At 37.7% G+C, this 16324-nt stretch overlaps 1 protein-coding gene across 3 annotated transcripts in view; it reads left to right on the top strand.

Moving 5' to 3' along the window:
• Positions 1 to 479: 479 nt before the first annotated feature.
• Positions 480 to 16324, top strand: part of mtss1 (MTSS I-BAR domain containing 1) — a 74682-nt gene continuing 58837 nt past the window's right edge. For 2 of the 3 annotated variants that reach the window (XM_067460387.1, XM_067460386.1), the window contains exon 1: positions 481 to 1229. In XM_067460387.1, the coding sequence (XP_067316488.1) occupies positions 1158 to 1229 (72 nt within the window). In that variant the 5' untranslated portion in view covers positions 481 to 1157. Of the gene's footprint in view, positions 1230 to 16324 lie in introns of all 3 variants that reach the window. The other variant, XM_067460385.1, reaches the window with a different exon arrangement.

Raw genomic sequence — 16324 nt, 5'->3', positions numbered from 1 at the left:
TATATATATATATATATATATATATATATATATATATATATATATATATATATATATATATATATATATATATATATATATATATATATATATATATTCTTTTTTATTAATATTGCAGAACTTATGCATACATACAATATCAGGGAAATTAAACATGGTTGTATCTTACAATGAACAATCACAACGACAAAAACAGAAAACATACATATCCTGGAGTTGTGGGATATTAAAATGTATTAAATATATATTTTTATTTTTTATTAAAAGTAATATATATATATATATATATATATATATATATATATATATATATATATATATATATATATATATATATATATATATATATATATATATATACTTGCATATATTTATACTATTACTTAAAATATATATATTACAAGTAACATTGTCGAAAAAGCCCGAAGATATCCGAAGTGCTCATGCTCCGCCCCTTTATGAGTTCGTCCGCCAGCCGCTCCATTCCACACAAACGGGTTAGAAAGCGCGAGAGAGAGCGAGCCAGGAGTGAATAATGTTTACCACTCGCTCTGTGGAATCTATCAGGAGTCGAAACTTTAGTCCTATTTTGCCGTATTAATTTCACCCGAAATCCTTATTCAAACCGCGACCCGTCACAATCATCATTATTAAGGATTTATCAGCGGCTGGATCGACTGAATGAAACCATGAGGAATAAAAAACACGGCGGTTGTCGCGATCTAAACTAACGTGACTATCGATCCAGCAGAGCCAGGCGTTTGAAAACGCCGAGCCAGGTACTTTCAACGGTCAGTTTTTCCTGCGGGTTTACCTGTGCTTACGTGGCACTTTTTTGACCTGGAGAGTGGAGACTTATTGTAAAAAAAAAAAAATCCCGTTTTGGGCTTTTTATCCACTTTTATCGTGGCGATGCGATGTATTTTCAGAGGTTTAGTAAGTTGCGTGGCCGGGACTAGTTTACTTGCGCCGTGCAGCCAATCAGCGGAATAACACTCACTGTTTTTGCGTTGATTTATCCCCTTTTGCCTTATTCGCACGATAACCTTCAAATACAGCCTCGTACTGCACCCTTCAGCTACTGACAGCGGGCTTCGAGGCGAGCTTTCATAGGAGGATAAGTGTCAACGCCGCGCGTGTGTTTTTGGGGCGGTAAAATGGATGCGGGAATGGAGAAGGAGTGCAGCGCTTTGGGAGGGCTCTTCCAAATCATCATGAACGACATGAAGGTGAGTCCCTCTCAAATTAAAATAACACACCCGACGCTTTGATTTCCCCCAACATCATGTGTGGGTTTGGAGTCTGCCTGTAGAAAGGCTCAGAATAAGTTATTTTCCAGCTGTTTTGGAGGGTTGGCAACAGTTCTGTGGTTGGCCGGCTGCTGATAGATGTGAATCCAGCCGCCCTGTGATGTGCGTCCTCTTCAAATCTCCATTTACATCTCTCTACGCTTGTCATCTCGGATATATGAGTGCATTTACTAGTTAGTAAGACTAGCATGCATGCATATAGGTTATATGCAATGCAGTCAAAATATGGGGTTATTCCAGCTTCATGATTGATGTGTTCAAAGGGACTTCAGAGGTATTGCTGTCACTATAGTACCATTGTATTAATGTGACATGCACCATGGTATTTTGACTTGCGGTATTATTTATTTTGTTGTTGTTGCTTTGAAGTGCTATGCGAATATATGATATATGGGATGTTATTGTAAGATCTATACGATGGCACAATGTCTGCAAATCATGGTATCAGAGCACCCTTTCCAAAAACATTACTATAATATCCTATTCCAGTGATGTTATGATGGCAGTACAATGGAAAAATCATATTCATTTATATACCACCATAGTGTTAAGGTGGACTTCAAAAACACTGGTTTATGTCCCAAATGGCATTTAAATGGTACTCAATATTTTACTGTAAAAAGGTTGGTATATGACTAGAGTATTCACTCAGTATCATGTTATATATCAAAGTGTTGACTGCCCTAGTTGACATAATCAATCAGTTTTTTTTCTAAAATGTGTCAGTTCAGTTTGTCATCTGTCAGATGATCTAGTTAACAGTCTCAGCACATATGGTGGTATGTTCTGTTCAGTTCTCAGTGTTGGTGACTGTCATTGGTGTGTAACTCAGACAATGATTGTCTGAATTGGATGCTGCCATTTTAGGCGTCTTGAGGAACATTGTCAAACACTGGACAGTGACTTAATGTATTGTAGATTATGTTCATGTTTTATGTGTACAAATGCTCCTCGTTCATCATCATAACTCTTGACTAATTGTTTGCTTGGTTGAAAATATGTTGTAATGCAGTTGTGTGTGTGTGCGCCCAGGTGAGCGGGAAGTCTTTAACACGTGTCACATCCTGTTATAAACATGGCTCAAGTTATATGACTCAGACTTTATTCTTGATGTTAAAATCTATGTGCTTTCAGTAAGGTAAAGTTACTTTGTTAAGGTGTTTTTTCCCGGTGAAAGGAAAAGTCTGGTTTGTTTATGTATCTCACCTGTAGTTTAATGTGTTTCAAAAGCATTATGGAATAGATCATGTCTGGAATGGGGGGTTTTTTGTACCTAAGGGTGCTCTCAACTCAAGTGTGCACTTTGGCCACATCACAAGATATGGTAACTAAAATATGAATAAAATTATACATAAAGTGTGTATGTTAACATGTTATTTGGGACATGGTTTGTTGTGTGTTTGTCATTTATTGGTTTGCATCTATGATGCTTATCAGTCCAGAAAATTCATTTGAATACATTTCTGTGTTTTTATTTGCACTCCGTTGAGGTTATACAGTTGCAACATTGAATGAATGGACCAGCAGTTTTTTTGGCAAGGTCCAGCTATCAATTTGTATGCATGCTGTTAAAGTGGAAATAGACCGCTTGACTCACAGGAAGGGGGAAGTGTGCAGGATATCCCCATGATTGTGTGTGTGTGCATGTTTGTGCGTGCGTGTGCATGCACGTGCACGTGAATTTGCTTGCATGTAAAGATAAGATTCACAGAAAAACAGCTGCAGGGCATAGGCTTAATTTTGACCTGTTAGTACTCAATAAATATCTCTGACCTTAGTGTGCACTGATGTCCAAGTGCATGGAGCAGAGTAGTCTAGCTATTTCTGTGAATGCTGTTGTCTAGAGTTAAAATGCTAGTTAACCAAAAAAATAAACTTTCTGTCAGCATTTGCTCACCCTTATGTGGGTTCATGACATAACTTTTATTTTGAGTTTACAGATCTTATTTCGAAATGGGATGTTTAATTTCTGTAGTTTGCATCGCAATCAAGCACTTCATGTAAGCGAATCAAACGATACAAAGGGCACAGCTTAAACACTATTACTTAAAGGGATAGTAACATTTAAATTCTGTCATCATTAACTCATGATCATCGTTAACATCATTAATTTTTTCATAAGTCAATGGGGCCCTGGGTCTGTTTGTTACCCATGTTCTTCCAAATATCTTATTTTGTGTTCAGCAGAAGAAAGAAACTCCTACGGGTTTGGAACAACTTAGTTAATGACAATTTTAATTTTGGGGTGAACTATGCCTTTAAATAGGCTGGAATAAGTAGCTCTTCCCAGATTCCAGATGTCAGGTATGCAGGGGAATCAAACTTTTACATTATATATTCACACTACATTATTTTGGTTAAATCTAATGTATTTAAGCAGAATAAGCACCCTCACATCCTACATTTACAGCGCCTAATTTCCACAAAGTTCAACAGGTGCATTTTAACACTTACATTGACAGCCCTCAATTTAAGCGTCGGGCTGTAAAATCAAGTGCAAATATAAATTGCACCCCAAAAGTATTGGATATGAATGTATGGGTAGTTTAGTAAGTGATGAGCTTTTTCTTTTTCTTTCTTAGCTTGACATTTATGGATTGAAGCGAGTGTTTTCTGGAATGCATATGACCTAATATTTCCTTTCACGTTATTTTGATTTTTTTTTTTCTTCTCTCTTTGACTCCAGACCAGTCTGCGACTTTTGCTTCTCAGTTTTTTGCATCAACAGTTGCACGCAATCAAAGAGATAGTTTAGTTAGTAGTTTAAATATAGCTGTAATGACGACATCATTCAATCCACAGTTTTAGTAGTATGATTATTATTCAAAGGTTTTTAAAGGTTTATTCTTATATAGTGTTTTAATAGCAGGAAAGGTGGGACATAGAGTGCTCTGAGAGCGTCTGTGTGTGTTTGTCTGTGTAAAGCCAGGGATACCATTGGCCGACTTAATTTTTGTGAATGGAATAAAGAACGTGATCAGCATGATTGATATTGAAATGGCAAGTACTGCTTTGTTTATGGTTTGTATATCTACAGTCTTAGTTTCGCTTTCCCTTTTTGAATGACGAATATTTGCTTAAATATACAGTTATCTTAGCCTGACAAGCCAGACCCACATCAAGATGTTTGGTCTGGAAACTCACCATTGACAGCTCAATCTGAGGGGTGGATAAACGGTTGTCTTTCAAACTCCCTCTGCACGCGATAGGATAGCGCTAGACCAACCAGAGCAACGAAGGTGAAGCAGAGCTCATTGATAGATTAAACATTCGCCGTATCCGGTCGGCTAAACTCTGAACACATCTTCCCATTTTAAGAATGACTTCAGTGCCGTTCTTTGTTCTTTTCTCAGAGAAAAGCTTAACTCCAAGTCTTCCAGAGTCGCAGTCAAAGCTGATTCGAAAGACCGCCGTTCGACAGTTTCTTTGTTTACTAGTAGAAGGCAAGCAACTCGGCCGTCATTATGTTAAGCCCCGCCCACCGACTATACACGATGTGATTGGCCCGACCAGAGTTTGCCGTTTACAGCTCAGAAGTGTATTGAGAGTTGCTAGACGACACTCGTGGCAAATTAGATTTGCTGCCGCTAGGGTGCGTCTAGATTTCTAGGCTACAGTTATCTGGTCTCAGGCGGAGAACATGCATGCTAGCTGACAGTCGGCTATAGTGTGTTTGAGCACATTTATTTTTTTCCGGGACAGTTGACTTTCAGCGGTAGTTTTTTGCCGTCGGATTGATGTGTCGCTGCCTCTCGGCTGCGCGGTGTGAACGCACCGAGAGGCAGCGACACATCAATCCGACGGTTACGTGTTTGCTGATAAAATATAATACAATTAAAAGCCACTTTTTGGTGTATCTTTTGTGTTCATGGTTAAGTGCTATTCTAATTTCAACATCCAGTTTATATGAGACGTTTACTAGCCATGGTCTTTAATTAACATTATTTATGCAATTGGTCAAATCTGTGTTTTGTGCAAATCAATTGCATTCCCACTGAAAAACAACCTCTTGTCGCAGCCAAAGTTTACACACTGTAAAAAATTATTTGGAAAAAAAGTTTCCTGGTTGCCTTAATTTTGAGTTCATTGAAATTGAAATTGAGTTAATACAATGAACATTTTTTGAGATTCGACAACCTTTATTAAAATATTATTAAAAGATTTTTAAAGCATATTGGGTAATTGTGTGTGTTTTATTTCTGATGACGCAGTGAAACATGCCAAATTGTGCTATTTTCATGATTTATCAAATTTTTTATGTGGTTCAGATACAAACATATTTTGAGTTTCTATTTATTAAACAAATTTCCTTCATTGTATCAACTCAAATTTTTAATTTCAATAAACTTAAATTTTAAGGCAACCAGGTTACTAACTTTTTTAAGTTAAACCAACAAAAAACAACCTTTTTTTTTACAGTGCAGATCTGCTTTCTCTGGAATCTCAAGCGGAGGACTTCTACATTCTCATTGGTTTCTGCCGAAATGCATTATAGCTCATTATAGGGATGCTCATATTGACCGTTTAACCATTAACTGATAGTAAGAAATGTGACCGATTAACACTATCAGTTAAACGGTTTAAAGAATTTTTAAGTTGTTTTTATTTAAACCGTTTTTTTCTTGCAACGAACCACACGTGCCAACACTGACATATTTCGCAAAATGAAGCAATGCGAAAGAAGCATCCTGTGTGGGACCATTTCGACAGAAAGGGTGACGGAAGTTATGTGCAAAATACACGGTATTACAATACATCAGTAGTACAAGCTCCTGACTGGTGAGCTCGATCTCACAAAAATGCGTATAAATAATACGAGTTTGCAATCTCATGAAATATATATGCTAAAAGGAGTTTTGGCGTGCATATGGTACGCGGTTTTTTGCGTGCATATGATACGCACTTCATGGCGTATTATTAGGGTGTGCGATATTGACAAAAAATGATATCTCTATTTTCTGGTATAAGGATAACGATAATTACACGATATTTTGCTGAGTGTGTTATTGTAATGCTACCTTGGTGTTGGTGATCAGCTGACTCCTAAAGTGTTTTTATATTTTTCATATTCTGTGTGGTGGTCAGTTTAAATCAATTTTTTCCTTTTATGAGCATATATAAAGTTTTTTTTAAACCTAATTATATGGATGCATCATCTTTTGTGTTAATTTCAATTGTAATAAGACACAATAGAGATGTTACCAACAAAATTAAATGAGCATCAACAAAATTCATCTTCGCAATGGAGTGGAAACAAAAGCTGCATTTAAAGTGGCATTTACACAGATGAGCTTAGAGATGAAATAACCTGCAGTAATGCATAAATAACATTTTGATGTTTTAAACACACAGCGCTGAATATTGATATTTGAAATTATTTAAAACGTGAAAAGATTCTTTAAATGTGAAACTAAAACCACCACTAGGCGGCAACAAGTCACTGTTAATGAGTGAGTCATTGATATTCAACCGATGCAAATGCAAAAAAAAATGAGCTAAACAATCTAAACAAATAAAAAATAAAAAAGAACATGCAGGTTGTCTTATCTACCTTACACCTCTACAAAATCAATATAAATCAGATCTTCAATTCCCGCAGTATAGCTATGCTCATTTAGCGGAGTTCACGTCAACGGAAGCAAAAGATTCAAGATGCATTTTATTCAGCAGCTCATTTTAAATTCAAAGACCGCAATATGAGAGAGCGACCTATAAGAACTGGTAAGATCATTTATTCATTTTTATCGAAGATTTTTGTGTTTTTGAGTATCTAAGACTTATTTTAAGGTTAATTTATGGCCATTTGCGTTGGCTTGCTTTACTCATTTGCGGTGTTGCAGCACCATCTATTCTGACTACAACACAACCCGCTCTCACACACGTTTAATTTTTAACCATTTGCCAGGAGTAAAATTTACACATGTGGTTTAAACAACCAGATACATTTACACTTGTCTAGTTTTGTCTGAGATGCTTTCAGACCACCTTCTGAATTAGTTTGTTTGAGTAATCGGAATTAAATAGGCTACGTCTCCAAAGACTCTCGGAAGGCATTTAGGCCTACTCCTGGTCATTTCGCAATCAGATAGATACCTGGTCAGAGAAAACGAATGAAGGAACCAGTTGTAAAAAGGCCATAACTGTAGCAGCTGAAGAAACGCGCGCAGACTCTAAACACTGTGCGAGCCATATCTTGACAGTCGCGTAAGCTATCATTCTCATGTTGTTTCCACCAGCGCAGCACATTGTTTATTTTAATTAATAAAATAAATATGAAACAAAGGAGAAGCCTAAAAAAGGTGTGAAGCCTGGCCCGCATTTAGGTATGATGTGAAAATTGGCCTAAAGCCCGGCCCTAGGGGCGTAAAAAAGTCGGGTCCCATCAGGCTCGGGCATAAATGCAGGGCTCCAGTGTGAATCTAGGTTCTGTCATTGAGCTGTTCTCTATTCTGCTGTTTGCACAATAAAATAAACATGTGAAAAAAGTCTTTTTAATGGGTCTCACACACACTCGTCAATTGTATTTTTTATGTTATGCCAATTCAATATTATAATCCTATCAGTTAACGGTTAATAATCGATTAATGAGCATCGGTGTCGGTCGGGAAAATTAACTGAAATGAGCATCCCTAGCTCATTACCATAAAGTTGACCTGCTTTCAACTCTCCTCAACACCCACCTCATCTAAGACGCAGCTCACGGTGAGCACATGGTCAGAGATCCAACGAATGCCTGCACTGAAAGCGCAAGTACTGCATTACGGAAAAAAGATTGACACTACATTAAACGACTATAATTTTGAATATAATGCATAATAATGTAATGGGGGAACTATCCTCTGAATAATGAAATGCAATGCCTGTGAAAGATTCCTTTGCTCTGTACAGTGTGATGTTTGTAGGTATCATTGGACACCTCCATTTATTTGGAGAGCTGGGTAGCACAATAAAATTCCAACTCCACCTGCAAAAATACAGTGAAAGATTACTTTCTATCATAATACACAGACCTCAGTCAGAGAAATGTGCCTTTGTAGGGTTCACAAGTTGACAGGAGGGCAGCAGGTAACCCCAGAGTTTTCAGTATGTATTTTAAGGTGCTGAACTGGGATCAGATTACTCTACTGTCTAGAGATTATTCCCTGATCCTGAGATGCTTCATATTAACGCTTTGCTAAATATACTGAAGTGCAGTAGAACAAGAAAAGAGACATCTGGCAGGAAAACGGGCTGTAAAAAAAGTTTTTTACTGCATTGGAATTAAGGCATTATGGCCAAAAAAATCCTATCTCTATTTTTTTGGTTTTTCTATTTGGATAAAACAAAATCTGAAAAAAGAAAAAAGTTATTTCACTTCCTGCTATGAAAACAAATTTAGTGATGCATATAAGATAATGTTTTTGTTAGAAAGATAATGATTTTGTTTTAGATTATAATCTTTATAAGATTAAAAAAGAAATTGCATAAACAAGTTGATGCTTACTAAGTAGGGGCAAAAATCACTTTTTTCAGGAAAATCACGATTCTTTCTCATGTTGGTTTTATTATTTTGCAAGAGACCAAAGATACAGATACACAACATTATATACAAATTAAATAAACAGTGCTTTATTTTCTCAGCTACATTAGGTGTATTTAACAGTAGAGTTCACTATACATTATAGATCGAATCTTATTAAAGCTAAAAGTTCTCAGTCAAGAGCAGTGAGGGATTTTTCTCTGTTTTGTTGTTTTATTATTACCATTAAAGGGATATTTCCCCCCAAAATTAAAATTCTGTCATTTACTCTCTCAAGTTGTTTTAGACCCGAATGAGGCTTTTTCTTCTGTTGAAAATAAAAGTTATTTTGAATAATGTGGGGAACCAAATAATTGCTGGGCCCTCAGTGACTTTCATAGTATATATTATGTTAGTCAATGGGAACCAGCAAATGTTTGGTTACCACATGCTTAAAAATATCTTCTTTTGTGTTCAGCACAAGAAAGAAATGAATACAGGTTCATAAAGTGTGACGAGATTTCTTGTCAGGGTGAAAAGCGGTCTCGTGTCATATTGTCATGATGGAGTGTGAGGGTGAAGTTAGGATAGAAAAGGCTATGGTAACGTTTACATTACAACTTCACTGCTGCTTTGCTTTTTATAGAAATAAAAACCAGTGCGGTCACTTCAGTTCCGTCCGCTCATCCAACACGAGATCTTTATGTTCACTGCCACTGATAACTGATCACGCGCAGGATTCGTCAGACAAATGTCTTATCTTGTAAAATGTGCGTTCAGCACCACCTACTATTCATGGAGTTTGCACGATCACGAAAATGAAAGTGAAAGTAAACCTGAGCACAATAAGGTAACACTATTTGAAAGAGACTCCCTGAGGCATGAGAATATCTCCCAGTACGAAAGCTATCTTAGGCTGGGCTGTGTAGTTAGCCATCTCTAAGCTCTGTATCATGCTTGAAGAAAAATTCGGTCTCTTTGAGATGAATATTGAGATAGTACTTGAATTATGTTTGCATTAATATCAGTTTGTGGAAAGGAGTTCAGTCAGGAGTTCAAAAGTTGTAGAAGCTCATAAATCATGTGCCGTTCTACAATCAAAAAGAGAGAAGCCAGTCAACTGAGTTTGTGGCAATCTTCTACAGTGCTTGAGTATTGTTGTCTTTTACTGCATTCAAAAAGTAGAACTGAAATGACATTCGTTGATAAGTTAAAACATCTCAAATGCTCCTGCAGACTTTTTCTAGTCATGTATTTCATCATTGATGATTTCTTAAAAATACATTTCAAAAATCTCATCTCTTTCTCGTGAACTATGCTCATTTCTGTTAATTTTCCCGACCAACAACCGATGCTCATTAATCGATTATTAACCTTAAATTGATAAGATTATAATATTGAATTGGCATTAAATAAAAATACGATTGACGAGTGTCTGTGACCTGCTAAAATATACTTTTTTTCACGTTTATTTTACTGTGCAAACAGCAGAACATAAAGAACAGCTCAATGACAGAACCTAGATTCACGCGTGATCACATTTTCACGCTCCTCTGATGGCTGTTGAGAGTGGAGAACAAGAGAACCCAATCTCATCTCGTCTCAATCTCATCTCGTCTCGTTCTCGTGAGCTCAATCTCATCTCGTTCTCGTTAACCCAATCTCGTTTCGTCTCGTTCTTGTGAACCCAATCTTGTCTCGTTCTCGTTTCGTCTCGTTCTTGTGAACCCAATCTTGTCTTGTTTTCGTGAACCCGATCTCGTCTCGTCTTGTTCTCGTGAACCCGATCTCGTCTCGTCTTGTTCTCGTGAACCCAATCTCATCTTGTCTCGTAAACCCAATGTCGTCTCGTTCTCGTGAACCCAATCTCATCTCGTTCTCGTGAACCCAATCTCGTTTTGTCTTGATCTTGTGAACCCAATCTTGTCTCGTTCACGTGAACCCGATCTCGTCTCGTCTCGTTCTCGTGAACCCAATCTCATCTCATCTTGTTCTCGTGAACCCAATCTAGTCTCGTCTCGTTCTCGTGAACCCAATCTCATCTCATCTTGTTCTCGTGAACCCAGTCTCGTCTCGTTCTCGTGAACCCAATCTCATCTCATCTTGTTCTCGTGAACCCAGTCTCGTCTCGCTCTCGTAAACCCAATCTCATCTCGTTCTCGTGAACCTAGTCTCGTCTTGTTCTCGTGAACCCAATCTTGTCTCGTCTTCTTCTCCTGAACCCAATCTCGTCTTGTTCTCGTGAACCCAATCTCGTCTCGTTCTCATGAACCCAATCTCGTCTCTTCTTGTAAACCCAATCTCGTCTCGTTCTCGTAAACCCAATCTCGTCTCGTTCTCGTAAACCCAATCTCGTCTCGTTCTCGTGAACCCGATCTCGTCTCGTTCTCGTGAACCCGATCTCGTCTCGTCTTGTTCTCGTGAACCCAATCTCGTCTCGTCTTGTTCTCGTGAACCCGATCTCGTCTCGTCTTGTTCTCGTGAACCCAATCTCGTCTCGTTCTCGTGAACCCGATCTCGTCTCGTTCTCGTGAACCCGATCTTGTCTCGTCTTGTTCTCGTGAACCCAATCTCGTCTCGTCTTGTTCTCGTGAACCCGATCTCGTCTCGTTCTCGTGAACCCGATCTTGTCTCGTCTTGTTCTCGTGAACCCAATCTCGTCTCGTCTTGTTCTCGTGAACCCGATCTCGTCTCGTCTTGTTCTCGTGAACCCAATCTCAACTCATCTCATCTCGTCTCGTTTTCGTGAGCTCAATCTCATCTCGTCTCGTAAACCCAATGTCGTCTCGTTCTCGTGAACCCAATCTCATCTCGTCTCGTTCTTGTGAGCTCAATCTCATCTTGTTCTCGTGAAAGCAATCTCATCTCGTCTCGTTCTTGTGAGCTCAATCTCATCTCGTTCTTGTGAAAGCAATCTCATCTCGTCTCGTTCTTGTGAGCTCAATCTCATCTTGTTCTCGTAACCCAATCTTGTCTCGTCTTCTTCTCCTGAACCTAATCTCGTCTCGTCTTGTTCTCGTGAACCCAATCTCGTCTCATCTTGTTCTCGTGAACCCAATCTCGTCTCATCTTGTCTCGTCTCTTGAGACAAGTGTCTCGTCACCCCTAATGTTTACTATTAGCTGCTGTCACTTTAAGACCTGCACGCATCTAATACAGGCACACATCAGATTTTCTCTTAAATGTTTACTTTCACTTTAGGCATAACCAATTGTGTTTATGCAAGCCTTGTGTGTATTTGACAGTATTAGTGCATTAAAACTCGTTGTCAAACACTGGCTTTCAGCTTTGTGCACCTGTGTGCTTCCAGTGTATGCACAAAGAAAAGTATGTTATGTAAGAACAGCGCACCAGGATGCGAATTAAATGTTTAAACGGCAAGACTTTAAAGCACATGCAAATAATGAACATTCTTGAATCGCAGTGTCCCGTGAGTGTTAACTCTGCTTTAACATGAGATGTGATCATGTGAATGTATGTTGAGTTGTCCGGTGTGATGACATGGAAGTGCCAGAACTGCAACTGATAGAATGCACTGTTGCACGATACTATGATATTTCTTCGAAAGCAGATCGTGGACCCATTTTATTTGTCCATGATCAAAAATGTCATAACGCACATCCCTTTTATTAAGTATCGCACAGACTAAGTTTTATTTTATTACTATTTTCTTTTCTTCATAGTGTATGGCATGTGTGTGTGTGTTTAATAAATGTTAAAATTCATAAATTCTTAAATAGCAAGTTTATAAATAGCAAGTTGCCTTAAAAGGCTTACAGTACAGGACTGAAGTGAAGTGTTTCAGTTGCAGTTGTGACAACCCATATATTTTAGATTTTCACTTGCTTCATGTGATTTAGACATGAATGATACTTCAAATCATGTAGCATAGAGATATGCAGCTAGGGATGGGTACCGAAACCGGTATTAAATGAGCCCCGGTGCTAAATTATTAAAGACAGCAGTATCGATAAGCTCTGATGTTATCGGTTCTGCTGTCGGTACTGGAGAGATGAGGAAAATACACTTACTATTTATAATTGCTTTATAGACGTTATATTGCAAATTCTACAGTCGTATATTACAGTCGTATATTGCAACGACAGTCCCTATTTAATGAGTGACGATGCCCAACAGAAATTAAGTCTGGTTACTCTTCAGGCATGTGATAATAATCTAATTGTATTTTCGATTTGTGTTTCCACGAATTATAAGTAGATGATGAGGTAAAACTATTAAAAACTTATCGCGTTCCTTATTGCGCAACTGCCTTCCCTTCACAGCGGTGAGCCTTGGTTTCCCCTAAACCCCAAACTTAACGTCAGAATCAGCACAATCTGTGATTATTGTAAAATGTAGTCTCTACTGTTGCTAAATTGTGGAACGTGTTTGCTTTGAAACCGACCACGACTCGCACATTATGGTACTTCAGGCTTCGTGGCGGGTCTAAAATACAAATACACACAACAAATAGCCTTTGTAAAAATGACCGCTTGGAGAGTATTCACTTAAACACAGTTTATGTCTTAAATGGGCTTTAATAGTTTGGAGGGGCAGCGTCTAATAAACCCTGACGATTATGCTATTAATCTGAATCCAACAAAAGAAGGCGAAGAGAAAGATACTCACAGTTTTAAAAAGCATTAATCTATAAATTTGTACAGTGAAAACTATGCAGTGTTATTTTATATTTGATTATTAGATGTATTTTGTAGGCCATTAGCCAAAAAGTAATGTTAGTAGTCCTTCCTGAAATTAAAGCACCGTATTTTATTTGTCTTTGTTTAATTGTATTTTTACTGTATTTATATAACCATTTGTTTTGTTTCTTGTTCTTATCATATGCATATAAAACAAAAAATGCCTGTAAATGCATTGGTGATGTTTTATATTCGGATTGTTTAAACATTGCTGTTTATTTTGCTATAGATATTTTACATGTTCAGCTTATAAAACAATGTTAATTATTTTCTTAATTTTTCTTTTATTATAATAATGTGTAACAAAAAGAACCGATAAGAATACCGTTGAAGTACCGGATCGATAAGCAGTACCGGTAAGAATAGTACCGTTAACCTTAACGATACCCATCCCTAGATCCCTAGCGTTGTTTTTTACTCCACGTTTAGCCTGGCGGACAATAAAACGGGTATAAAGATCCCTTAGATGTATACTGTAGTAACTTAAGACCCATACACACACGCACCGAAGAACTATACCTAAAAACTATAACAATAGGCATGCAGAATGGATTCTGATTGGCTGTCAGTGTTTTGGGGCCTTTAAGCCATATTTTGTGACCGGAATGTCATAGCAACCTCTGTTTTGCTGCCATTTTGCATTCCTTCCCCTCAACCACCCAGGGTTTAGTCCTCCTGGACCCTGATCATTAAAAGGCCTCAACACTTTGCGTTGACAACAGCCAGGCTGTTTGAGGCAGCTTAAGATGTATTGGTGAAACTAATGATTTCTGTCCTCCCCGTTTGGGATGACGCCAGTCTACAGCTGAGGAGCTGCCTGCCTGTGCACATTCCTCCTTCAGGACGCCCCCCTTCCCCCTCCTCGTCCCACAATCCCCCCGTCATGAGTAAGTATTGCATGTGCCGTGCACAGGCCTGCCTGTGAATCACCGCTGAGAAACAGCCTGTTTAAGACCCGCTAGACACTCGTAGGTCTATGACGCGTACACACACACACACACTGGATACACCCTTTCTTCCAGCTAAAGCAGACACACCCTCATATGCACGCACAGGTGCCTATTACAGACATGCAACGCTTGTGCTAATGAGAGACTTTATGACTCGAGCAGCTCGGAGTGCTTTATGATATTCAGTATAGTGGTTAACCCATTTGGGTTTTTTTGTGGCTGATTACGACGTTAAAGAGTTGGGTGGCCAATCTTAGCATATAACACTTAAGTAATACTTAAAATGTCTGAATGTCATTATTTAGATAAGAAAATATTAAAGAACATTTTATCTCTTCTGTACTAACTTCACATGTCTGTGACATCTTTTAACCGGCTGGTTTCATATAGTGATTTTACGTGGGTGTATAAAGTTCATTATCAATATGCTTATAATAATTTAAATGTTGTTATGGCTGATAAATGTACTGGCATGAAATTAGATAACTCTTCATTTTGAAATTTTCTGATGAGAAAGTCTAGTGTGGTGGGACTTCCACCATCGTGTTCAAGAAGAAAAGTCTTTGCTGTAATGTAGCGATATCCTTTTCAGTTAGAGCTAGATGACAACCAAAGTGTAAAAACGGTCAGAAACAGACATTCAAAATTGAAAATCAAATTTCAACCCATTAATTAAAAAGCAAAAAACAAATATTGGTTGATTAGACAGGTATTATTGTGAGGAATGTTGCTCTTTGTGTTAGTGTTTAATGTAACACTATTACACATTTGTTACTGCTGGCTCTCACTTTAAGACTACATTACCCAACATTGCTTGAGAACTACAGCAAACTACGGCAGCTCAAATAGCTCAAAATACACTGCACAGTATTTTTTTTCTTGTTGACCATCCCTGTGTTCCAAAATGCTATAATATATATTGATTAAAGTAATATTTTGTGCGCTTTATTAGACAATTTTGAAGTATAAGTAACCAGTTTTGATTTGTAAATTATAATATAATAACTAGCTGAAAGAACTATTGCTAAATTAGAACAAAGATTTGAGACTTGACTTGACCTCAGGGACTTGAAAACATGTCTGATTATGTGTACTGTATTTCTGAATGCCGCTTGGTTTGATATACAGAGATCTGTGTTTTGTATTAAAGTGGATTTTTAAGTGCAGCTTAAGTTAAAGTGATAGTTCACCCTTGAAAATGAAAATTAGCTCATGATTTACTTGCCTCTCAAGCCTATATGACATTCTTCTTTCAGATGTATACAATCGCAGTTATATTTTAAAAAAAAATCTTGGCTTTTCCAAGCTTTATAATGGCAGCCCAAAATTTGAAGCCCCAAAAAGTGCATCCATCCATTTATATAAGTGCTCTACATGGCTGTGGGGTGTTAATAAAGGCCTTCTGAAGCAAAGCAAGGCTTTTGTGTAAGAAAAAAATCCATATTTATCATATAAAGTAAACAATCTATAGCTTCTGCCAGACCACCGTCTGTATTCAACTTGCATACAGCTTGAAAGAGCCAGGACATTTTTTCATTTTATAATGATTGTGTTTGTCTAAAAGAAGAGTGTCATACAGGTGCCTTTATTATTACACTCTAAAAAATGCTGGGTTAAAAACAACCCAAGTTGGGTTGAAAATGCACTAACCCAACAATTGGGTTGTTTTAACCCAATGGTTGAGTTGTTCTTACCCAGCAATTGTGTTGTCTTAAGCAACATTTAACCCAACCACTGGGTTAAAACAACTCAACCATTGGGTTAAAACAACTCAATTGTTGGGTTAGTGCATTTTCAACCCAACTTGGGTTGTTTTTAACCCAGCATTAGAGTGTATATTCATAATAATAATATTTATTTGTAGGG

This window comes from Pseudorasbora parva, chromosome 12 (assembly GCF_024679245.1).
Source record: "Pseudorasbora parva isolate DD20220531a chromosome 12, ASM2467924v1, whole genome shotgun sequence".
Lineage (NCBI taxonomy): Eukaryota > Metazoa > Chordata > Actinopteri > Cypriniformes > Gobionidae > Pseudorasbora > Pseudorasbora parva.
Note: the sequence above shows the minus strand (reverse complement) of the source record. Positions and strands in the feature narration are given on the sequence as shown.